Source organism: Saccopteryx bilineata, chromosome 5 (genome assembly GCF_036850765.1).
Source record: "Saccopteryx bilineata isolate mSacBil1 chromosome 5, mSacBil1_pri_phased_curated, whole genome shotgun sequence".
Classification (NCBI taxonomy): Eukaryota; Metazoa; Chordata; class Mammalia; order Chiroptera; family Emballonuridae; genus Saccopteryx; species Saccopteryx bilineata.
The window spans coordinates 79035387-79062458 of record NC_089494.1 but is presented as its reverse complement, the minus strand read 5'-3'; the positions used below and the strand labels follow the sequence as shown (position 1 = coordinate 79062458).

Below are 27072 nucleotides of genomic sequence, written 5' to 3'. Positions count from 1 at the left end.
AACAAGAGATCTTCTTTAATTTCCTCATAACAGGGCCAGAATCTAGGTTTTCTTTTCCCGTTCTTCATGCTGACTGTTTCTTTCTCTGATTCTGATGGTAATTACGATGGATCATAATCACATTCTGATTCTGCTCTGAATGTTAGAATCTTTTCCTTGGTTATTTTGTAAAGTTCTTTCAGCAAACTCATTTACTGACTTGGTTTATTTCCACTTACATCCACTAGTATCCTTATTTTATTGATTTCTTTCTAAATTTCTTCTTGGAGCAGTCTGGTTTTCTGTCTCTCCGGTTTTGAAGAGCAGCTCCCCTCTGCCTCTGGTGTACCCTGGGAGGATATCGAAGCAGGCGGGTCCTGATACTGGAGGGCTTCTTTGTAGTCTCCTTTAACAGAGCATCTGCAAATGAAGGACAAGGTTTCCTAGAATTATAGTCACCATATCCCCAGGGACTTGGCATGTAAAGGATAGGAGAAAAATTGTTTTCTCTCACAGGTTTGCATGGTAGGTGCTTTTTGAAGTCTTCTTAAATGAAGTTGCTCTTTTCCACATAGACTTTTCATATGCATTACCACTACTCTAAGCTGACAACTGGTTTTTACTTTCTTGTACTCATCCTTATCAGTTGAATTCTTTGCCTCAACTTTCACCATCATATTAGGCGATCTCTCTTTCCCTGTCCTCTGGTTCCTTCATCTTCTCATCTCCAAAGTTTTCTCCCTCTTTTCTCCTCCTTCCCACCCCAAGTTTACCACTGGCATTCTTTGTTTTGCTCATGACTCTTATCTTCTGTGATGACTTTCCTTCTGTGTAATGTTTTATGCATCTTCACTGGTGCACTTGTCACTCTGTTTTTATTCCTTTCTTGCTATAGTATGAGGTTTTGAAACCATACAATACCAGGGATATACATGTTATTTCAGTGACAGAACAAACTTGTTGTCATTCTTCCCTCAGTTTGTTACATTCTTTCAGTGAACAAACTCGAATGAACAGCTACTGTGTTTCAGGTACTCTTATTGGAGCTGAAAATGCGGTGGTGACCCAGATGAAAATTGTCCCTGCTCTCCCTGACCTAGAGTGTGCGGTTGGAGGGACAGAACAGCAGAGGGAATAATCAGTGTACACAGAATAGGAAACTACAGTTAGTCTATTTACTGCTAGCTCATTCAGTGATCAACATTCCAGAGGCTTATAAGGTCAATATTTTTTCTTGTGCTTTCTTCAAAAAGCTGTTTGGAAATGTTAAGTGTGAAAATGTGTTTGTCTTTTTGTAAACAAAATATGGTATTAGCTTATAGAATATAAACTCAGTAAAGGAGACTGAATGATAACCATCATTTTTCTAACTTTAGCTTGCTGAAGACATGGACAGAAAAAAAAAGATTGTTTTACAGTGTTTACTCTAATGAGCTACTTAAGAAATTGAACATCATTAGCTTCATCATTGGTTAAGTCAGCATTATTAAAAGCAGTTTTGACACAGGAGTCCCCAAACTACGGCCCACTGGCCACATGCGGCCCCCTGAGGCCATTTATCCGGCCCCCGCCACACTTCCGGAAGGGGCACCTCTTTCATTGGTGGTCAGTGAGAGGAGCACAGCATCTGCATCCTGTGCTCCTGGAGTACTGTATGTGGCGGCATCACTCACATACAGTACTACTTCCGGTGACGCGGGACGCATGCGTCACAGCTCCAGAAGTGCGTCATATCACTTGTTACGGTTAGCAGTGACAAATATGGAACTGGACATTGACCATCTCATTAGCCAAAAGCAGGCCCATAGTTCCCATTGAAGTACTGGTCAGTTGATTTAAATTTACTTGTTCTTTATTTTAAATATTGTATTTGTTCCTCTTTTGTTTTTTTACTTTAAAATAAGATATGTGCAGTGTGCATAGGGATTTGTTCATAGTTGTTTTATAGTCCGGTCCTCCAACGGTCTGAGGGACAGTGAACTGGCCCCCTGTGTAAAAAGTTTGGGGGACCCCTGCTTTGACAGGTATACAATCAATGACTGTTGATACTCTAATTCAAAACTGTCAACTTTTCTCCTTTACCTGTGCTTTCAATAAAGTACCACTTGTAAATTAACATCTTTCCAAAACTGCACATGTTTTTAGGCAAATTCTTATATAAGTCACAAATGGGGAATTGATCTCCCCAGCCAAAGTACCAGTATGTACCATGTACCTAATCTATTTCCAATGAACGTTCATGAGACAAGCATAAAAATATAATTAAAACCTGCATCTGGCCTGAAACAGGCTGTAATTCTTTTTCTGGAAATTCATTTAGTCCTTTGTTTAGAAACTAAGTTTTCTATGAAATTGGTGCTCAACTTACTGTCAAAGCACAATTTTGTTGGCAGGGATCTTTTTTGAAAAAAAGCTTATGTATTTTTTAAAGTCCTTAATATTTTTTCTTTTAATAAGCTAACATTGGAAATCTGGGGACAGCCAAATTTTAATTATGAAGGATAGAATAATTCCTCTGCCTAACTATATTTTCTCATTAATAATACTGATTATTGTCACAAAAGGTAAGATTTCCTTCTTTTTCATGGTCCCATAGTATTCCATTGTGTATATGTACCACTGCTTTTTAATCCAATCATCCACTGATGGACACTTGGGCTGTTTCCAGATCATGGCTATTGTAAACAATGCTGCAATAAACATGGGGGTGCATTTCTTCTTTTGAATCAGTGATTTGGTGTTCTTAGGATATATTCCTAAAAGTGGAATGGCTGGGTCTAAAGGCAGTTACATTTTTAATTCTTTTTTTTTTTTTTTTTTTTTTTACAGGGACAGAGAGAGTCAGAGAGAGGGATAGATAGGGACAGGCAGATAGTAACAGAGAGAGATGAGAAGCATCAATCATCAGTTTTTTATTGCGGCACCTTAGTTGTTCATTGATTGCTTTGTACAATCAATGTGCCTTGACTATGGGCCTTCAGCAGAATGAGTAACCCCTTGCTCAAGCCAATGGTGACCTTGGGTCCAAGCTGGTGAGCTTTTTGCTCAAGCCAGATGAGCCCGTGCTCAAGCTGGTGACCTTGGGGTCTCAAACCTGGGTTCCTCTGCATCCCAGTCCAACCCTGCACTGCGCCACTGCCTGGTCAGGCTCCATTATTAATTTTTTAAGGAATCTCCAAACTGTACTGTTTTCCACAGTGGGTGCACGACTCTGCGTTCCCACCAGCAGTGCAGGAGGGTTCCCTTTTCTCCACATCCTCGCCAGCACTTATTCTGTGTTGTTTTTGTTAATGAGTACCATTCTGATAGGTGTGAGGTGATATTTCATTGTGGTTTTAATTTGCATTTCTCTAATGATTAGTGATGTTGAACATTTTTTCATCTGCCTATTGGCCATCTGTATGTTCTCTTTGAAGAAGTGTTTATTCATTTCTTTGCCTATTTTTGAATTGGATTATCTTCCTGGTGTCAAGTTTTACAAGTTCTTTATAAATTTTGGTTATTAACCCCTTATCAGACGTACTGTCGAATATATTCTCCCATTGGAAACTATTATGTTAAGTGAAATAAGCCAGGCAGAGAAAGAAAAATATCGTATGACCTCACTCATATGAGGAATCCAATTAACAATGTGAACTGAGGAACGGAGTAGAGGCAGCAGTGGGATCAAAGGGACCAGAGGGAAAGAGGATGAGAGGATGGGATCAGAGAAGGGAAAAAGATTGGTGAAATTAAATATACGTAACACAGAGTTATAGAGAGCAAAAAAGCAAATCCTGAAGGGAAGGGGAGAAGGCGTTGGGATGAGAGGGGCAAGGAGGATCTAAAGGGGAACGTGGGGGGGAGGTGGAGGGGATGTATTTTGAATCTATATAAACACAATAAATTAAAATCAATTATAAAAATAATAATAATTATATTGTGAGATTTCTTAAAGTATGTTCCTCAGAATATTAATAAGTGGCCCTTAAAGTGAGTTGATGGTCAAATAAGTGAATTACTGTGTTAGATGAAATCAAACAAGTTCACTTTAAGATTTCTTAAAGCCTTTAAAATGCTCTATAATCCAGTGGCTTTTACCTTTTTAACGCTTGGGGATCAGTGAAAATAGAATTATTTTGGGGAACGCTAAGACAGAAATCACTCCGGGCATAAGCAAATTTGACTAGAATCATTGGGTCTCTAATCTTCATACAGCTTGAGGGTAGGTAACTTGCGCAGTACAGCACCAAACTTTTGGCAGACCGGTCTGTGGATGATGATCAGTTGAAAAACACTGCTCTACATCACTGCTTCTTTCCTTTTTATTTTTTATAAATAAATTTTTATTAATTTTAATGGGGTGACATCAATAAGTCAGGGTACATATATTCAAAGAAAACATGTCCAGGTTATCTTGTCATTCAATTATGTTGCATACCCATCACCCAAGTAAGATTGTCCTCTGTCACCTTCTATCTAGTTTTCTTTGTGCCCCTCCCCCTCCAACCACCACACTCCTGTCCATGTCTCTTAGTCTCGTTTTTATGTCCCACCAATGTATGGAATCATGTAGTTCTTCAAAAAACTGAAAATAGAACTGCTTCTAAACTTAAAGGTTTATACAAGACACTGTGGGATCTTAATTCACAGGAAGATTCTGATTCAGTAGGTTGAGGTGGGGCCTGGAATCCTGCATTTCTTATAAGCTCTAAAGTGCTGCCAGTATAAAGATCACACTTTAACAAGGCCTTTTTTTTTTAATTTTATTTATTCATTTTTTAGAGAAAGGAGACAGAGAGAGACAGAGAGAGAGAAGGGGGGAGGAGCAGAAAGCATCAACTCCCATATGGAGTTGATGACCAGGCAAGCCCAGGGTTCTGAACCAGCAACCTCAGCGTTTTAGGTCAGCTCTTTACCCACTGTGCCCCCACAGGTCAGGCCAGGCCTTTAAGAATCTTTAAGAGGAAGCATGCTCTGCTGTATTTCCTAGTATTACCATAGGAACCTTGTTATTTTGTTTTTTGTTTGTTTGGTTTTCTTTTTATTTATTTTAGAAAGGAGAGAGAAAGAGAGAAGGGGGTAGGGGATCAGGAATCACCAACTCCCCGTATATGCCTTGACCGGACAAGCACAGGGTTTCAGATCTGCATCCTCAGCATTCCACATTAATGCTTTGTCCCCTGCGCCACCACAGGTCAGACAGGAACCTTGTTTTTGTTTTTGGGTTGTTGTATTTTTTGTTTGTTTGTTTTGAGACAGAGAGGGACACATAGGGACAGACAGACAGGAAGGGAGAGAGATGAGAAGCATCAATTCTTTGTTGTAGCACCTTAGTTGTTCATTGATTGCTTTCTCATTTGTGCCTTGACCTGGGGGGGGGGAGGGTGTTGCTACAGCAGAGTGAGTTACCCCTTGCTTAAGCCAGCAACCTTGAGGTTTCAAACCTGGGTCCTCTGCATCGACACTCTCTCCACTGTGCCACCACATGGTCAGGCTAACTTTGAGAACTTTAGTTGCACTTTTCAAATCACAAATGAATTTATATTTTAAATAGATGTCTAGTGCAGAAATTCTAAACAGTTTAATATAGAACTTCTAGGTTATTTTCAGCTAGATAGCCTAGTATATGTCCCAAAACACCAAAAAATCATTTATCTAATTCATGTAAAAAAGAAAAATCAATATCATGAATGAAAAAGAGAACTACTGCATAAGATAGGTTGTTAATGGATTGTATACCTTTTATTTTTAGTACACTCTTATTAATATTTTCAAATGTAAAAGTCCTTAATTAAAATTTTTTACTTTATTTTTATTGCCTCTACTAATTCACTTAGAAATTACCATATCTCTAAATCCCCATATGGTCTGTGCTAGTCATTTTATTAGTCTTTAATCTTTTGTTAATACTAACATTTGATATAAAAAAAACTAATGCTTTAAAGAAATCTTTAATTGCAAATGTTATAAAACAATAGCTAGGGAGTTTTTGGAGAAACCTATTAAAGCAGATTTTTAAGTATAAGAGCTTAAGATAAATTAATGCGTTATAGGTGGCTTTTCCCCACCTGGGTCCTTCTGGGGCACCTGGAATTGTGTCCCCCTTTCTACATCTCTTTTGAAACCCTTCTTTGAGCACCTGCTTCTATACTTGAGCTCTTAGTGTCTTGTGCATGTCAAGCTGCATTTTATTGTAGTTGTTTGTTCATTTGTCTTGTCTTCCTTTTTATACTGTGAATTGGATTAGAGGTCAGGGTCTTACTCATCTTTATATTTTCAGTAATACCAACTATACAATTTAGTACATATGTAAGTTGAAGATTAATGCATTTAATAAATTATTTTATAAGGTAATTCAGCATGTAAATAAAATTTAATTTTTTATCTTATGATGCTTAAAAATAATTTTTTTCTTCATCCTCATTTTCTGTTTTGATGGTTGTATTAGTATCACTGGTAAAAATAAGTCATCCTAAATCTCAGTGGCCCAGTGATTTTTAAGTTTCTCATAATTCTATGATGGCAAGGAATTTCTTCTGGTCTTGCCTGGGTCTGCTTAGGTGGCTGTAGTCAATAATTGGTGAGGTCAGGACTTTGTAGGATGGCCTGTCTTCATGTTCTAAGGTCTTGGCTGGAGTAGCTGGGATCTCTGGGCCTCTGTTTCTATGGCATTTTTTAAACCTAAGCTCTTTTATAGCATAGTGATCTCAAGATTCCAGATGACAAAGCTGCAAGACCTTTTAAGATACAGTCTCAGATGTTGCACAAGATCACATCTGCCTCATTCTGTGAGTCTCAAGAGGCCAGCCTCACATTCAAGGGGTGGGCAGTGGGCTCTGCTTCTTCCTGAGAGAACAGAAAAAGCACAGTGACCTGGAGTTACCTGTGTCTTCCCACTAAATTGAATAAGAACAGTAGTACAATCTTATTTTATTTAGCTCCTCACTCTTCTCATGTTGATACCATGTGGAGTTTAGACTTAATTTTCAATATCCTGATTAAACTGCTTAGCACTGTTTCTTGTACTCTAATCCTCCCTCTATCATATTTACTGTTTGATTACAGAACTTCCTTTAAAATATTGTTGAAACCACACATTTTGATTCCTATTATGTCCTAAAATGCCTTTATTTTGACTTCATATTTGAATCGTAATTTTGAGTCAGCATTGGAAGCTATTGCTCTATCCACTGTAGTTGGTAAGAGGTCTGATGCCAAACTGATTCTCATTTTTTGAAAGCAGTTTGTTTTTTCTCCATGGTAACAATTACAATCTTTATCCACGAAACTGAGAAATTTCCATGGATTTAGTCTACATTGTAGTTTATCTGTTATTCATTTTTTTTCACCTACTGGCCCATTTTAAATGATTAACTAGTTTACAGCTCTCAGAAATTTTCATTTCTTATTTCTTTTAGTATTTATTCTTTTTTCTCTCTTCTTAGTACTCTTATTAAGTAAACATAACTCATGGATCTAGGCTATATATAGTCTAAATGTTTTATTTTTTAATTTATTTTATTTTTTACAGGGACAGAGAGAGAGTCAGAGAGGGATAGATAGGGACAGACAGACAGGAACAGAGAGAGATGAGAAGCATCAATCATCAGTTTTTGTTGCGACACCTTAGTTGTTCACTGATTGCTTTCTCATATGTGCCCTGACCGAGGGGCCTTCAGTAGACTGAGTAACTCCTTGCTTGAGCCAGCGACCTTGGGTCCAAGCTGGTGAGCATTTTGCTCAAGCCAGATGAGCCCGCGCTCAAGCTGGCAACCTTGGGATCTCAAACCTGGGTCCTCCGCATCCCAGTCCGACGCTCTATCCACTGTGCCACAGCCTGGTCAGGCTCTAAATGTTTTATCCTCCCTTCCTTCCTTCCATCTCTAGGAGAATCATTTAAATCACTCTAATAAAATACTCTTTAAAAATATCATTTATTCCATTGATTGAGATTTTTGTTTTTATCCTATAACTTGTTTTTTCAAAGTCCCTGGCTATTTCTCTTTTGTGCATATAGCTTTTAATTTAAACATGAAGGATATTAGTTCTACCTGTTCACTTTACTTGTTCTGTTTAGGGAATTTGGTCTCTTAGATAGACATCAGTAGCTGGCTGAGACCCTGTTCTATCCATCCTTTGCCTGTGATAACTGTTTTAGCATGCCCAGGACAGGATCTGACCACAGAGCAGCACTATCTCTCTACTCTTGATCATCCGATCTTCATTTAGACAGAAGAGCCTTAATTCTCGTATTCACTGACTGAGCAGATCCCCTACCTACTGCTATAACCTCTAAAGCAGGACCTTTCCTCTTTTATATTGTGGTTTCCTCTGGTTATTTGTTGTAGGTTTATAGCCATTATTTTTCTAACTTTTTGGTACACTGATGGCATTTTTAAAATTTGCAGACCAATATTCTTACCCTGAAAAAGAGAAAGTGCCTTTCTGTTATTTCATGGCATTATAAATTGGAAAAGAGTGGACATGTGTGTTCATCTTGTCTCTTGGTCCAGTTAGACTCCCCTCAGAGTTTTAAACTCTTTTTATTTTATAACTGGATTTATTTGTTCTTTTTAATTTTTATTAATTTTAATTTATTTTGTTTACATGGATTCAAGTGTTCCACTGAATATAACTCCCTCACCCCCCACCCGTGTCCCTTTATTCCCCCTCCTTAATCCCTCCCCTTTCCCTCTAGGATTTGCTGTCCTGTTATCAATATCTCTGTGTTATGTATAAAGTTTCACTAATCCCTTTACCTTCTCTAATCCCATCCCCTCATCCCCCTTCCCTCTGACTGCTGTCCCTCTGGTCCCTGTGACCCCATCTCTGCCTCTTTCCATTTCTAAGTTCACTTTGTTCATTAGATCCCACATATAAGTGAGATCATATGATATTTTTCTTTCTCTGCCTGGCTTATTTCACTTAGCATAATATTCTCCATGTCTATCCATGTTGACACAAAAGGTAAGAGTTTCTTCTTTTTCATGGCTGTGTAGTATTCCATTATGGATATGTACCAAAGCTTTTTAATGCACTCGTCCACTGACTGACACTTGGGCTGTTTCCAGATCTTGGCTATTGTAAACAATGCTGCAGTAAACATGGGGGTGCATATCTTTGTTTGAATCAGTGATTTGGTATTCTTAGGATATATTCCTAAAAGTGGGATAGCTGTGTCAAAAGGCAGTTCCATTTTTAATTTTTTGAGGAATCTCCGTACAGTTCTCCACAGTGGCTGCAAAAGTCTGCATTCCCACCAGCAGTGCAGGAGGGTTCCCTTTTCTCCACATCCTCGCCAGCACTAATTGTATGTTGTTTTGTTAATGAGTGCCATTCTGACAGGTGTGAGGTGGTATCTCATTTTGATTTTAATTTGCATTTCTCTGTTTATTAGTGACGTTGAACATTTTTTCATATGCCTGTTGGTTATTTGTATGTCCTCTTTGGAGAAGTGTCTATTTGGTTCTTTTGCTGATTTTTTTATTGGATTGTTTACCTTTCTGGTGTTGAGTTTTAGAATTTCTTTATAAATTTTGGTTATTAACTCCTTATCAGACATATTGGCAAATATGTTCTCCCATTGTGTAGGTTGTCTTTTTATTTTGTTCATGGTGTCTTTTGTTATGCAAAAGCTTTTTAGTTTGATATAGTCCCATTTGTTCATCCTGTCCTTTATTTCACTTGCCCATGGAGATAAATTGGCACATATATTGCTCCAAGAGATGTCGGAGAGCTTACTGTCTATGTTTTCTTCCAAGATGTTTATGGTTTCACGACTTACAATTAAGTCTTTTATCCATTTTGTTAATGTTAACTCCATTCTTAAACTTTTGATTATCTCGAGACATCCTATCTTTTGACATCCTTCAACATTCCAGGCTCCTCCTCCCCATCCCTCATTTATAAGCTATAAAGGATCTCAAATTCTAAGGAAAAACGTGAACCTATAGTATTTTCCAAAAAGAGACTTCTATTTTTCCGACTTATTTATTTATTTATTTTTATTTTTAATTTTTCTGAAGTTGGAAACAGGGAGGCAGTCAGACAGACTCCCGCATGCGCCCGACCGGGATCCACCTGGCACGCCCACCAGGGGCAACGCTCTGCCCACCAGGGGGCGATGCTCTGCCCATCTGTGGTGTCGCTCTGTTGCGACCAGAGCCACTCTAGCGCCTGAGGCAGAGGCCATAGAGCCATCCTCAGCGCCCGGGCCACCTTTGCTCCAGTGGAGCCTTGGCTGCGGGAGGGGAAGAGAGAGACAGAGAGGAAGGAGAAGGAGGGGGAGGGTTGGAGAAGCAGATGGGCGCTTCTCCTGTGTGTCCTGGCCGGGAATGGAACCCAGGACTCCTGCATGCCAGGCCGATGCTCTACCACTGAGAAAAACCGGCCAGGGTCTATTTTTCCTTCTTTGATTTCCATAAGAAATAAGATTTTTTTGGAAAGGTTGAATATATAAAGTGAACTCTGTATTTATCCAACATAAACTTTGTACTTTTTATTAACATTTTTTAGTATTCTGATAGAGGCTATGTCAACACTTTGCATAATTCCAGGGAGCACTATTCACATAAATACAGTGGGAACTGCTGCCTCCAGGTGTGAGCAGTGCTGACCGTGATGTTATATATTAACCATGAATTTATTTTCAGAAAGTTATATTGAATGGTATGTGGGATTGAGGGTATTCTATTTTGTAATGTGAGCCCCTTATTATTTAAATGAATTGTTAAAACATGAGTCATAAAATTATATTTTGTGTAGTTTTATAAATAAGTAATTTAATTTATAAGGGTTTTGCCATTCTAGTGGTTGTAGATTGGTAACTCTAAGTAGTTTGAATTTGCAATTTTCTAATTACTAATGAGGTTGATCATATAATTTATTGGTCAGGTAGATTTCTTCTTTTCCAAAAGGTTTAGTCAAATCTTTTATTTTTATATCAGAGTATCTTGCCTTAATAATTTGATTGTAAAAATAAATCTATAAGCCAAAATACTTAACCTGCCACACATAGTTTATTCTGTAGAATCACTATACTACTGTTTGTCAGAACAAAAGAGCTCTCTTCTAAACAAATTCTTGCCAAAAAATTTTAATATTTTGGTTAAACTACCTGATTAGAAGATTAGTATGTAACTACTGTATTTCCTCATGTTTAAGACGCACCTTAATTTTGGGCCTGAAATTTGAAAAAAAAATGTATTACATAAAGTTATTGAACTCAAATTTTATTCATCATAACATTCATACAACTCCTCATCACTGTCAAAACTCCCATCCATTAGCTTGTCCCCATCTGTGTCTGACGACAAATCACTGTCTTCAACAATGAGCACAAAAACAAGAGTGAAAAAGTGGGAAATGCAAGTAAAAAAAAATACAGCCAATAAAGATGCACCCAGATTCTAGACCCAAATTTTTCAGGAAAATGTGCATCTTATACATAGGGAAATAGAGTAACTGACTCTGAGATTCCTCAACAGTTGCAGATTTTGATAATGCTATTTATTTCCCAGATATATATTTTAAATCTATAACCATGAGAAATTTATCTAGTACTTCTTTTAGAATTCTAGAATAGGTTCCATATGGTCCTTTATTTAAAATGTTTAACTTTTGAAGCATATTTCTTATTTGCCAGTACTTTATTCCTTTTTCTATAACATTTGTTCCAGTTTCATTTTAAGTCAAAAATTTATCTTTCCTACAGAGATACTCAGAAATTTTTTTTGCTCTTACTGTTGTAATATTTTGTCTAATGCTTACTTAACATTTTTAAAGTATTGGTGATATATAGTTTCAGGTGTACAACAACATGACTCGACACTTACATACCTTACCAAGTGATCAGTACAATAACTTGAGTAACCACCTATCGTCATTGAAACTTATCATGATATTATTGACTATATATTCTCTATGCTGTATTTTACATTCCTGTGACTTATTTTTTTTAATTATTTTTATTTATTTATTCATTTTAGAGGAGAGAGAGAGAGATAGAAAGAGATAGAGTGAAGGGGGGGAAGAGCAGGAAGCATCAACTCCCATATGTTCCTTGACCAGACAAGCCCAGGGTTTTTTGTTTGTTTGTTTTTTTAATAATTATTTATTTATTCGTTTTAGAGAGAGAGAGAGAGAGGAGAGAGAGAGAGAGGAGAGACAGAGAGAGAGAAGGGGGGGAGGAGCTGGAAGCATCAACTCCCATATGTGCCTTGACCAGGCAAGCCCAAGGTTTCGAACCGGCGACCTCAGCATTTCCAGGTCGACGCTTTATGCACTGCGCCACCACAGGTCAGGCCAAGCCCAGGGTTTTGAACTGGCCTTCTCAGCGTTCCAGGTTGACGCTTGATCCATTGTGCCACCACAGGTCAGGCCCTGAGACTTATTTTATAACCAGACGTTTGTACTTCTTAATTCCTTTCATCTTTTGACCCACCCTCTTACTCCCCATCAGTTTGATCTCTGTGTCTGTGAGTTTTTTTCTGTTTGTTTTGTTTTCTAGATTCTACATGTAAGTGAAATGAAGCTATTGTCTTTCTTTGTCTGATATGTATCACTAAGCAAATACTCTCTAGGTTCATTCATGTTGTCACAAATAGAAAGGTTTTGTTCTTTTTTTATGACAGAAAGAGAGAGGGACAGATAATGACAGACAGGAAGGGAGAGAGATAAGAAGCATCAATTCTTCACAGTGGCACGTTATTTGGTCATTGATTGCTTTCTCATATGTGCCTTGACCAGGGGGCTCCAGCAGAGCAAGTGACCCCTTGCTCAAGCCAGCGACCTTGGGCTTCAAGCCAGTAACCATGGGGTTATTCATGTGATCCCACGCTCAAGCTCAAGCCAGATGAACCCGCGCTCATGCAGGCAACCTTAGGGTTTCAAACCTGGGTCATCTGCTTCCCAGTCTGATGCTCTATGCACTGCGCCACCACTTGGTTAGGTGATTTTATTCTTTTTATGGCTGAGTAATATTCCATTACGCACGCGCGCGCGCACACACACATGCCATTTAGTTATGTATTTATTGATCAGTAGACACTTAAGTTACTTCCATATCTTGGCTATTGTAAATAATGCTGTAATGAACATAGGGGTCCATGTGTCTTTTCTAATTAATGTTTTTATTTTGGGGGGGATACATATCTAGAAGTGTGGGATTTCTGGGCTGGGCATATGATAGTTCTATTTAAAAATTTTAAGTAACCTCCATACTCTTTTCCAAGGTGGCTGTGCCAATTTACAATTCCAACCACAGGCATGAGGTAATATCTCATTGTGGTTTTGATTTGCATTTCCCTGATGGTTTGTGATGTTGATCATCTTTTTATATGTCTATTGACCATTTGTATGTCCTTTATAGAGAAATGTATTTTTCAGTTTCTCTGCCCATTTACTAAGCATACATTTTATGATCAGTTGTTTATGAGTTATTTATATACCTTGGATATAACCCCTTATCGGATATACTATTTGCAAGTATCATTTGCATTACTTTTAATCAAAATTAAAGTCTGGAGTCATGAGAGCAAGCTCAAAAAGGTCATTCCTTTTGGGGTAAACACTCAAATATACAAAATTTCAAAAATTGTGGTATATTCCCTCTCACAAGAGGCCTTTAATCACAGCTCAGATGATCTAGTAGGAGGAATGGTATAGAACGGATCCTGCACTGGGTAGAAAGGAACAGGAAACTCAGAATTCTCTGAATCTTGAGGCTAACACTAAGATAAGACAACTTCTATATTCTGAGTGGATGAGATGTTACTAGGAGTTTTCAGAATAGCTGTCTGTCATATCACACCTCTGTGAGGTGGCAGCTGAAGGTCAGGAAACTGCTTTTCCAGACGGCATGATGAATACTGGAAATCTTAGGGTTATGTCTGTGTTTGGCTGTAAAAAGGCAGCTCAGAGATGAGTTTGATCAACTCCGAGTGTTCTCATTTTATTCCAGTCATTACTTATTAAATTTCCTCACTGCCCCAGTCTAATTTTATCATTCAGTTGAATTGTATTCTTTTGAGCCTTATAAAACACTTGTTGAAATGCTGTTTTCACTATAATCTTTATTGAAGACAAAGAGGCTTTTATGTGAAACTGTTAGTATAATTGCATGTGTGCTTCACAATCTTACCATAAACTGTAATTGATTAACAAAATTTTTCTGCTCAACACTGCAGACCACATACATTCATTCTAGTGATTACTGAATCTCGAGGCTATTGATATAATATATGTCTATTGATGTACTACAGTATATGAGTACAACCTATGACTCATACCTATAACCCTTTTTATCAAAGATGCTACTAATCCACAAAATCATCTCTGGGCTAAATCTCTTTGGAATAGAAGATCAACTAAATACTGGCTTTTCCTTTATTTACTCATCTCTACTCTCCTTAATGATAATTTTTGGTCAAAGTCTACAAAGTATAATTTGTTTCATCTTACTCAGCAAAATAAATGAGATTCCATGTATTTCTCCTCTCTTCTTCTGCATTAGTAATCTGGAGTATAGCACACATTTTATCATTTCATTTTGAACACTTGGAAAATGTTATGATGGTTAATGATTATTTCAAAACTGATAATTATGACTTAAAACAGAAGACTTAAAATAGAAGACTGACATTTTATCATGCACTTTTCCCAACCACAACAGTATGAAACTAGAAATCAATCACAAAACAAAACAAAAACTGGAAAAAAACCCCGGATACATGGAGGCTAAAAACATATTACAAGACAAACAATAGGGCAACAAAAGAATCAAAGAGGAAATTAAAAAATACCTTGGGATAAATGAAAATCAAAGTACAAATATTCCAAAATATAAGGGACACAGCAAAAGCTGTTCTAGAAAAAGTTAATATGATACAGGTCCACTTCAAGGGTCAAGGGAAATCTCAAATAAGCGATCTAACCTTACACCTAAAGGAATGAGAAAATGAAGCAGAAACAAAGCCCAAAATAGAAGTAAAGGAAAAATAAAGATAAAAGTGGAAATAGACTAAAAACAAAATAATAGAAAAGATCAATGAAACTAGGCTGGTTCTTTGAAAATATAAAATTAGCCTGACCAGGTTGTGGCGCAGTGGATAAAGCATCAACCTGGCATGCTGAGGACTCAGGTTCAAAACTCCAAGGTCGCTGGCTTAAGCACAGACTCATCTGATTTGATCATGGGTTCATCTGGGCTTACCGGCTTGTGCAAGGGGTTGCTTGCTTTGTTGGAGCCCCTGGTTAAGGCACATATGAGAAAGCAATCAATGAACAAATAAGGCACCACACTATGAGTTTATGCTTCTCATCATTTCTCCCTTCCTGTCTGTTTCTCTCTCCCTTGCTTAAATAAATAAAATTAATAAACCTTAGACTGACTCATTGAGAAAAAAAAAGAGAAGGCTCAAATAAAGAAAATCAGAAATGAAAGAAAAGAAATTACAACCTACAGTACAAAATACAAAAATTTAGGAGAGGATACTATAAATAATCATACACAAACAAATGAGACAACCTAGAATAAATGGACAAATTCCTAGAAACATACAATTTTCCCAGTACTAAATCAGGAAGAAACAGAAACTTTTAACGAACTGATTACTAATAACAAAAGTGAATTAGTCATAAACCCTCCACCCCCCCCAAAAAAAACACCCCAGGAAGAAGCAATGTTTCTAAACAGATTCTGAGGCCAGCATTATCTGAGTATCAAAACAAAAACTAAACAACAACAAAAAACACACTACCAAAAAAAATGTTACAGGTCAATATCCTGCTAAACATAGATGCAAAAATTCTCAACAAAGTATTATCAGACCTTGTTCAACAATACATTACAAGGATCATACACCACGATGAAGTAGGATTTATACCAGGTTTGCAAGAATACTTCACTTTATTATCGGCAAATCAATTAATGTGATAGATATACCTCATTAACAGAGCGAAGGGAAAGATCATATTATTTCAACAGATACAGAAAAACCATTTGACAAAATTCAATACCCATTAAAAAAACAACAAAGTGGGGATAGAGGAAACGTACCACAACGACCAAAGGCCACATATGGCAAACCCAGAGCAAACACTCCACAGTGGAAAACTAAAAACTTCCCTTTGAGATGATCAGGAACAAGACAACTATGTCCATTCTCATCCTTTTTGTTCAACCTAGTATTGGAAGTCCTAGACACATCAGTCAGACATAAATAACTAAGAAATAAAAGGTATTTAATTAGGAAAAAAAGGAAAAACTGTCACTATTTGCAGATGACATGACACTATACATAGTAAACCTTAAACATTCCACACACACAAAAAGCAAAAAACCATTAGGACTAATAAATAAATTAAGTAAAGCTGTACAATACCAATATACATAAGTTTGCTATGTTTCTATGTAGCAATTAAGAAGCAATCACAAAGAGAAATTTAGAGAACTATGCCATTTACAATTGTATCTAAAATAACAAATACCTAGGAACAAATACCTAGGAATAAATTTTGCTATGTTTCTATATAGCAATTAAGAAACAATCACAAAGAGAAATTTAAAGAACTATGCCATTTACAATTGTATCTAAAATAACAAATACCTAGGAATAAATTTAACTGAGGAGGTGAAAGACCTATAATCGGAAAACTATAAGACATTGATATGAAATTGAAGACAATGCAAATAAATGCAAGGATATACCTTGCTCATGGATGGGAATACTTAACATTGTTAAGTGTCAAAAGTTCATATTACTCAAAGCAATCTACAGATTAAATGCAATCCCTCTCAAAATACCAATGGCATGTTTCACAGAACTAGAACAAATAACCCTAAAATCTGTATGGAACTACATTAGACCCCAAATAGCCAAAGCAATTATGAGAAAAAAGAACAAAGCTGGAGGTATCACACTCTCTGATTTCAAACTATAGTACAAAGCTACTGGTACTGACGTAAAAACAGACACATAGATTAGTGGAACAGAATAAGTAACCCAGAAATACATCCAAGTTTATGTAGTCAAACTCCGACAAAGAAGACAAGAATATACAACAAGGGGGTCAAAACAGTCTCTTCAATAAACAGTGCTGGGCATATTGGAGAATTACATGAAAAAAAAAAAAAAGAAATGGATCACTTTCTTATACTGTATGCAAAGTAAACTCAAGTGGATTAAAGACCCAAAAACATAAAATTTCTACAAGAAAACATAGGCAGTGAACTCTTTGATATTGCTCTTAGCAATATTTTCTTTGGTATTGTCTCTTCGGGGAAAGGCAACAACAACAAAAAATAAACACATGGGAGTACATTAAATTAAAAAGCTTTTACACAGCAAAGACAATCATCAACCAAATGAAAAGGTAATCTACTGAATGCAAATGATATTTGCAAATGGTATATCCGATAAAGGGTTATATCCAAGGTATATAAATAACTCATAAACAACTGATCATAAAATGTATGGTTAGTAAATGGGCAGAGAAACTGAAAAAAAAATTCTCTATAAAGACATACAAATGGTCAATAGACATATAAAAAGATGGTCAACATCACAATTCGTCATTAGCCAAATTTGATTCAGTGTATAAAGATAGTAATAATGTAGGCTAATACAAGTTAGTTACAAAACCATTAGTTTTTGGTCTAGCTCTGACTATCATAGCCTAAAAAGTCTAACCTTGTTTGTGGCAGTCCTTCAGAGGTTTGTAGATTGTCTGCATAGTCCTTTCTTTGCAGGTTAAAATTTCTTTTTGGTCTATTAAGTACCCTGCCAAGGCTTGAATTCATAACGAACTGGAGCTGTCATTCATTTCAGCTCAATTACTGTGTTTGGAAATAATGACTGAATCCCTTCCCTATGTTACTCATCTTCTCTTGAGTGGATATATATACCTGTGTCCATTCCTGTTAATGTGCCACCCATAACTGAAAGTGGATATGCCCCAAGGAACATGAAGGAGCAGTGTCTACTCATTTGTCCCCCTCTTTCTGTCTTTCTGTTAAATTAAGTAGATCTATCATCAATACAGCATAAGATCACATTGGCTTTCGGGCCTTGTCTCAATCATGGTTCACTTACTCTCTCTTGAACTTAAAGTATCTAAATCTTTTCCCCAAGGTCCTGCTGAGCTTATCTAAATACAGGACCTGACATTTATTTATTCCTATTGTTTTATCTCAAAGAAGCAGCTTATTATTGCAGTTCAATGTTATTTATATTTTAATTTTTATCATTTGGTATATTCAGTGTTCTTAATCATCAAAGATTTTGAGCATGTTTATTTTTTATTATTTACATTATAAATATAGTTTTAGGTTAGGTTTGGGTCAATATTTGTTAGACCTCCCTGAATTACATTATAAATCTCTGTAGGGCAATATGTTTCATTCAGCTATGTACAGATCTTGAGACACAGCTGTTGCCTTTGTGCCAGCCCTATTTTTATGTTGCTTATACTGTCAGAGGGGCCTTCTAACATCACATTGTCTATACGCACTTCATCTTGTAAATACACTGCCAAAGACAGAAATTAAACCAGTGTAACATGACTTTCCTTTGGTGTGCCCCGTTTGGTTCTCACAAATCATCTCTTGGATAAAATCCTTCTAAGAATCTCACCTAAGATCTATGTCTAGCTCTCTAGTTTGTAACATGACAGAGTCTACTTTTTGCTTTCCAAAAACAGAAATGGCATTTTCCTGCTTCCCATTTTCTGGCACCTCTTCCACTCTGATTTTCCAGAGAGCCCCCAAATCGTCCAGCAAACTACGTATTTGCAAGTTTTCTTAGGTCCCTAGAATGTAATCATTCAAGTCAGTCAAGTTGAGGTCACTGAGGGATGCACAAGACCTAATTTTTCAGTCTGTTTGCTACGTAAGTACTCACTGCTTTTTTTCCTTGCTAGTGGAAAGTTATAACATCATCCTGTGACTAGTTTTTGCTTGAGTCTTGCAACTCTTTAAATTATTACGAGAACTGCTACAAGAAAATGGTCAGCCTTAATAGGGTTTTAACTTGTCATTATTGTGGTATCCCTTCTCTGCTCAGTATTACTTGTGGTATTTTGGAACTGTGGTCATCATTCTTTGTTGTATAGGTGTTAGCAATAACCTGTAATATCTCCTAGTCTTTGAGGAATCAGAGAATGAGAACATCCCTGCCTGTGAAAATTTCCTCTGCTGCTGAGTAGGATTTTCTTTTACAAATGTACATACTCTTCACAACCTCTTTCCATCAACTTTAGTTGTTATTCTATCACTCCTAATCGTTATTCCATCACTTTGCATCTTGCTGTACTTTCACTTGATCATATTCATATTCTGCTTCAGCTAGATGCTGAGTCACTAGTGGTCAGTGTGCCTTATGTTTTGTATCTGCTTATCACCCTGCCAACCACATGGACAGAGCGGCACTCAAAAAATGCTCATCTAATTTCATTGATTTTGGACAAATTTATCATGATAAATATTGTGAAATTAAGTTTGGTACACTCAGTGATAGAATATAATTACAATAATATAATTCTGTGTCTTTAAGTGGGAAGACTCCTCCTATTTATGGTAAAGAATTGATTGATAAATACTTTCCCAGTGACGTTACTATATCTCCTTTTCCAAATTCTCTTTGTTCACTGAATTTTTGCTTCTTTTTCTAACATATTGGTGATTTCATGGTATTTTACTCTTGACATTTAAAATTTCTGATTTTGGCATTATTTGTTTTACTGTTGCTTAGTAACATTTTTGTTCTTTGCAACCATCTGCTTATTTTAAGGTGTGTAATTTTTCAATGGTGTAGAATACTTTCATATCTTTAAATGTCTTAAATGCTAATCTAGGGTCTTTATGTATGGCGCTTTTTTCTTTTTAGACCCCATATCTTGTCTTTAATGAGTACTTATTAAATGCTGAGCTGAGTTACATTATACAGTTGATGGTATTTTAAGTATTTTACATACTAAAACATAGGTTGCCATAAAATCATTACATTGTATTACATAAAGTATTAGTAACCCTTTTTATTTTTTTAGTGAAGAAAGTAGGGCTCAGTGTGGTGGTAACTTGTCAAAGTTTGCTTAGGGTTTTTTATTTATTTTTTTGTGACAGAGACAGAAAGAGGGACAGAGCAAGGGATAGATAAGGATGACAGACAGGAAGAGAAAGAGATGGGAAGCATCAGTTCTTCATTGCAGCATCTTAGTTGTTCATGGATTGCTTTCTCATATGTGCCTTGACCAGGGGGCTCCAGCAGAGTGAGTGACCTCTTGCTCAAGCCAGCGACCTTGGACTTCTAGCCAGCAACCCTGCGCTCAAGCCGGTGACGTTGGGGTTTCAAACCTGGGTCCTCTGCATCCCAGTTTGATGCTCTATCCACTGTGCCACTGCCTGGTCAGGCTCACTTACGTTTTAATCTTAGTCCCATTTACTTCAAACCTGAAGCTTCTCCTCCTTGTAGTTGAGGAAGCTCGTCCTTGCAGTTTTGCATTTACCTGAGCCTTGGGCACCATCGAAATGGGAGTTGGAGAGATCACTTGCTAGAGCAGGCTTGAGGAGTCTTCATGAAAGGAGAACTGCAGAAATTCTTAGACCCATTGCCTTTCTCTGCCTGTTAATATGGCAGGAAAAAAGCAGCCACTCACAGAAACCTGGAGCCTAGAACTGTCTCTACTGATCCGGAAGTCAAGGGAGTGAGGATAAGCTGGAGACTCAGGCTGCCTGCTAATCTTCCCATTTCTCACAGATTATGATTTTGGAAGTAAACAACAGGCTCATATTGAAATTTGGTGGAATGGAGGAAAAGCACAGATTGTCCTACAGAATTGAACATTTATAGAGGTTAATACAAAATTGAAATACACCAGTAGAGTAATTTTTAGTAGAAAGTTATGAAGAATGTCCAGAACAGTATTTATGGTCTCAGATATCTATCTATATATGAGTATACAGATTAACACATTGAACGATATATGGCCTCATGAGCATCATAGCACTTAGATCACCTTATGCCTGGAATAAGACATGGAAAAGATGCATTTATCCAGCGAACATTAATTGAGCACCTATTATATATAATGCCAGGCTACCTTTGTGGTATGATAGAGTGTGCTTTCAAGTTGGTGGTCAGAAAGATTAACATATAGACAAATTATTAAAATATTTACATTTTAGGTGGGTATCTTTTCCTAATCTTTTTTAAACTTGTAAAAAGTCCAAATCATGTCAGTAAGTCCTGGCAAGCACATCACTATCTGTATGTGTTATCCTATGAGAGGAACTCCATCTTCTCTCTAGAATCCATTCTTCTGTCAGGAGCTGTGGGCTGAAAAATGGATTCTCGATGCAACACCATCTCCATAGCCATTGTCATCTTTGAATAATCAGATTCACCAAACTAACTCTTAATATGCTACCAAAGATATCCTTGTTACTAGTTATCAGTGCCTTTCATTTCTTTTAAATATAACAGACTTTTGTATATTTTCAAGCTTTCCTTAAGTTTAACAACCTTTTTTTTCTATTGCATAAGCCTCTTCTATCATCGTTTAAAGCACATTTGTAGATGTTTTCTTATGTGTGTACTTTTTTGAAAACTGACCCTTTATAGCAATATAGTGTTTATTATTATTTGTTTCATAAGATAATCATATTTACATGTTGGTTTTCTGATTATAAGACTCATTAATTTAACAAGCTTCTAACAAATTTATTGTCCTTAGTATATTTTAAGAGCCCTCCCCCAACCCTTTCATGTCATTTTTTGATTATGATGTTTAAATATTGTTAGTATTTATTATTATTATTACTTTTAAATCTATATTTTAGTATTTGGTAATATTAGCTATACTTTTGGGCCTAGATGAGTGTTTTTCAACCCCTACTGGCCTTCCAGAAATTTTGTGCCAGGTCTGCGAAAGAGTTAACCACCTGTTGTTGTGTGAAGATTATCTTTCATGGAACAGCACTGGTCCATGGACCAGCGGTTGAAAAACACTGCCCTAGACGTTGCCTTCTAAAAATCAGATAGCTGCAAGGAGATGTGATCATTGTGTGTAGAAGTCTGTAGTTCTTCCTGGGATCCATGTGCAAATCCTCAGCCCTGCCTGTTGCTGCAGAGGAGCCCTTGAGAAAGTGGTAACCCTTTGCCTGCTTGCTTGCAGGAGGAATGCCAGCTCCTGAGCAGGCCTCATTGGTGGAAGAGGGGCAACCACAGATCCGCCAGGAAGCTGCCTCCACTGGCCCAGGCATGGAACCCGAGACCACAGCCACCACTATTCTAGCTTCTGTGAAGGAGCAGGTACATTCTCTAATTGGAATTTTAAATTAATTATTTCTTCAGTGCCTTTAAAAATTAATCTGGATGTTTTTAATTTGTCTAATGTCCTTTACGCCTTCACGTTTTCTAATTATAAGGTGTTTACATCCCTGAGTACATTGGGATGACTGGCATGTAGAGCCGCTCCAGGTGCCAGTCAGAATCGGACATGCAGGATACTTGTGCGTCTGCAAGTAAGGACAATATTGATGGTGATTGGTGTCTGTGTCTCCCCGTTGCAGAGTGTGTGCATGCACGCCAAGCTTCGTCAAGCGTAGTTCACATTGCTGACTTTTCTGTCAGGACTCTGGCATCTTGAGGCCTGTACTATCCTTCGATGTGTTGAACATTTTAACATAGGTATTATATAGGATTGTCTCTGTGATTTGGGATAAAGGCTATATTCATTGTGTTTGTGTGAATCAAAGTATATTCATTTTGTGAGCTAGTGTTCTAATACTTGTCCAGCTGTGCCGGTTTGCTTCAGTGTCATGTTATGTTGAATTTCGTAAGGCCCTTAATACTATTTATCCATTAAGCTCAAGTACCTTCTAAATTAGATTTTATCTGTTTTGCTTAGAGAATTGCAATTTCTAAATTTCTTAAGCTTTAAAAGTTTAATAAGATGAATGTAAATTTGTAGCTACAGAGATAGATTTTTTTTCTATACCTCCCTCCAAAATGAAACAAAACAAAAATTATGTCCTTTGTGAGGGTTACTGTGTAGGCTATAATCTAATTTAAAATTTTTAAATCTTAAGAAAAAACTCCTGGGTTATTTTTTCTCAAGGATTCTAAAAATAGGTGTATATTTGCTGGACCATTTTTTTAAACATCAAAATCAGAAGTTCAATTGACTAATGATGACAAATAATAAATGACTATTTAACACCTCATTATTTTACTGTTGGCTGTTATCACTAGGTAGGAAAAAATACTCAAGAATTATAACATAGGTCTAATATTAAAACTGTGTTTTCCAGAAAATGATTTCACAACTTATTTAATATCAAGGTGTCAAAATATTTTTCATTCCTCCCTGAAATTAGTTTTTAAACATCCCACAATGTAAGAATTTAAGAAGACAACAAGATAATTGTACCCAGTACTGTTTTTATTTTCCACCAAACATTAGATTAGCTAAACTTCTCTCACCTTGAGGGAGAAAAAAAGTAGTCTTTTTATAGTACTTCATGGTTGCCAAGACTTGACCCAAGGAGCTATAAAATGAAAAGGCTCTGATTTATTTGAAGCTCTTAAAGTGTGCTGCGTTTTTGTGAAACACGATGGTAAATTTATCAAAAGGCCCAGAACTGACTTAAAACTAGAAACTGTTTTCAGTTAACATAGCAACAGGAACTTAGTGTTTGTCTCTTGAAACCAAATACCCAGAATGCTGAAGAAAATTTGAAACCTGTCATGATTTTGGCACTGGATGGCTTCAGATGACTTTAAAATTTTATCTTTTGGCAATAAATTGTGTTCTCAATAAATACTGTCTTGGAGATGTATGTCAAAAAGGTTTTAGTTTCTCAAGGTAGCCTGTATATATGTATATATGTATATACATGCACACACAGAGATATTTATTTTTAGAATAATTACCTTATATCTACCATATTATATTGTTAGTAGGAGGATATATTCTACTCTGCTTCTATTCCTGTTCTAAGTATTTGAATTCACTAATACACAATTATAGTTTCATTCTTAAATTTCTTTTAAAGTGTCTTGTCACTGCTCAGTATTTTAATCATTCAATCCAAGACATTGTTGTCTCCATCTTGTTTCGTAGTACTTACTTGACTTTATATAGTTAACACTAGCTTGTATATGATTTTTGTGGCACCAGTCAAGACACTAATTTTTCTATAGTTTGTGTAAAATTTTCTTAGGACTTTCTTAAAATACGTCTCTCCCAATCATCAGCCTAATGAGACAGAGCACAGAAAAGTTAGATAGTAATAAGAAAGCTAATTAGTATTCATCTTATATATTTGATTTAAAAATATTAGTAGGAATGTGACAGTCTTAGTCATATTAGACTCAAATGCAATAGTTAATATTAGATTATGTCCTTGATCATGTTTTGTATCAATAGAGCCATGTTCTTGGGTGGGATGCAGAATTACTTAAAAAAATTCCATAGGCGCTGGCCGGTTGGCTCATTGGTAGAGCATCAGCCTGGCATGTAGTTGCCCAGGGTTTGATTCATTCAGGGCACACAGGAGAAGTGCCCATCTGCTTCTCCACCCCTCCCCCTTTCATTCTCTCTCTCTCTCTCTCTCTCTCTCTCTCTCTCTCTCTCCTCTCCTGCAGCCATGGCTCAATTAGAGCAAGTTGGCCCCGGGTGCTGAGGATGGCTCCATGGCCTCCACCTTAGGCGCTAAAAATGGCTCTGGTTGCAGTGGAGCAAGGTAGTGGGTGGGCTTGCCGGATAGATCCCGGTCTGGGCTCATGTGAGAGTCTGTCTCTGCCTCCCCTCCTTTCACTAAAAAATAAAATAAATAAGTAAAAATAAAAAATATGCCACAATACTATGCAGTGCTCATAGCCATGGATTCATGGATTCAGCTCCATTGATCTCAAAGAACAGACCTTGTTTGGCGGCAACTGTATTTCAGGAAGGGACAGCTGAAATTCATTAGGGCACAGAAGGAAGAGACCTGGCCCCCTTCAGTGCAACCGGGTAGATGGTCTGAATTCCCATTCAGGCTCTACTACTGACTGTGTGATCTTAGGAAGATTTCTCACCTCTCTCTGTCTCAGTTTCTCTTCTGTAAATGAGGATAATAATAATTATTGAGGACTTTAAATTAACCTATGGAAAATACTTAAAACTGTGTCTGGCACTTAGGACTCATAGTAAGAGCTAATATTGTCACTTCTACAAAAGAAGAAAAAACTCTTAGGAATAACTAGTGGTTCTATTTTTAAGTATATGAGCCTTCTTTTGGACATTGATCTGAAGATAAGAAAACATGAATACTCAGCCACATTTATGCTGTGACAATATTTCACTGCTGCATGAAATTAAACTTTCAAAACTTCACCACATTGTCCTCACAGAACAGTTTTAGATATATATTATAAGAAGTAGAACATGTGAAAAAATTTTAACATGCTATTTTGTGCAACCCCAAACATAACATCAAGGCACTTGGTTACAAAATTGGAAAGTGATATATTTTAACACACACTTGAACTTTGAGAGGAAAGGTGTGTGTGTTCTTCTTAAATAAAGCATACTCAAGCCACTAAAATAGATCATTGATTACCCCCAACCCCAGGGCAATTTATGGAAAGTATTTGGGAAGGAAATGGCAAGCAACCAGAGTAATCTTGTGGGGGTTTTTTCTTTAGTTGATTGCTTTTTGTTTTTTTAGTGAGAGGAGAGTAGATAGACTCCTCCTGCATGCTCTCCAACTGAATCCACCTGGCAAGCCCCCACCCCCGCCATCTAGGGCCAATGCTCAGGACAGCCAAGTTATCCTCAGTGCCCGGGGCCAATCCTTGGACCAGCTGAGAGAACAAGAGAGAGAAGGGAGGGAGGGAGGGGAAGAGGAGCAGATGGTCACTTCTCATGTGTGCCCTGACCAGGGATCCAACCCAGGACATCCAATGCTCTATTCACTGAGCAAGCCAGCCAGGGCCCAGAGCAGTCTTGTTAACAAATCATTAGTCTGTTACTATCTAAAATTGGTTTTAGATTGTCATAAAAGCAATTAATTTTCTTCTTCAAGACCACACTTTATTTGGGATCTAGATGCCAGAAGCTGTTCCTTATTCCTTGACAAAATGCTAATATTCACATTCCCTCTCTTTTGTAACGTGATTACCTTTCTATTTATGATAGTCACATAGGTATGTACCTGTGCAATTATTTTTTTCTTAAGTTCTTGCTCTTCTGCAGATAAAAAGAAGGATCCTACTTCTGTTCAAGTGCTACCTATTTCCTGAATCCATGTTCACCGAGCCTGAAGTCAAATCTCCCTCCCGACCTTTAGCAATGAAGCCACTGCTGTGACTCTTATTCCATGCTTGTTTGGATTATAGAGTCAGCTACCTAAGGACAGAGCCATGTTTCATACCTTGTTTCACACATGTATTACTACTTTCTCCTCCCTCAGCCCCATTTATATATTAGGCCTACAATAAATGATTGCTCAAGAAGGGACTGGATGAGTAATACTGGCTATGAGATTACTTTGTCTCTAGCTGGCTGTCTTGTAAATATAGTGGGACCTATAGCCACATTCATAGGTACATTACTTAGCAAGAGAATCTCAGCACCTAGAAAACTAATTACCTAGCTGTATTTCTTGTGTCTAAGACAGTTTGAATTGCATATATCCATACTGAATTAAATTCAGTCTCTGCATGAAGTAAACCAAAATTGTATTTCATATTAATGGTGAAATAATGACATATGGTTAGAAATTTCATCTCCCATCTGTGTAACTTAGCTGAAAATTAAGTGGAGGGAATAAAAGGATGTGGTTATCTTGGTGAAGTCAAAGAGTAGCTACCAGCATCATCTCTTCCAGGTAATATATAGATAACTGCTAAAGAAAAATCTCTCGGTTCAAGATCATGGTTTGAGAGAAATAAAAAGTCAGCCCGTGGGAATAACGAAGTAATGTGATCTTTGGACTTGAGTCTGAAATTACAGGAAATGTTGATTAAACTTTAAGGTACCAGTTGGCTGTAATCAGTGTCATCATTTGGCAGGTTCTACTGTTCATTCAACTCTTAGTAAGAGTCCAGAGGAGTCCAAGATGAATAC

At 37.0% G+C, this 27072-nt stretch overlaps 1 protein-coding gene across 16 annotated transcripts in view; it reads left to right on the top strand.

The window, feature by feature from the left end:
- Positions 1 to 27072, top strand: part of PKP4 (plakophilin 4) — a 272470-nt gene that overhangs the window by 65755 nt on the left and 179643 nt on the right. For 13 of the 16 annotated variants that reach the window (XM_066278742.1, XM_066278740.1, XM_066278741.1 and 10 more), the window contains one exon: positions 22132 to 22268. In XM_066278742.1, the coding sequence (XP_066134839.1) occupies positions 22137 to 22268 (132 nt within the window). In that variant the 5' untranslated portion in view covers positions 22132 to 22136. Of the gene's footprint in view, positions 1 to 22131; positions 22269 to 22384; positions 22481 to 27072 lie in introns of those variants that run through there. The other 3 variants (XM_066278749.1, XM_066278751.1, XM_066278752.1) reach the window with 3 other exon arrangements.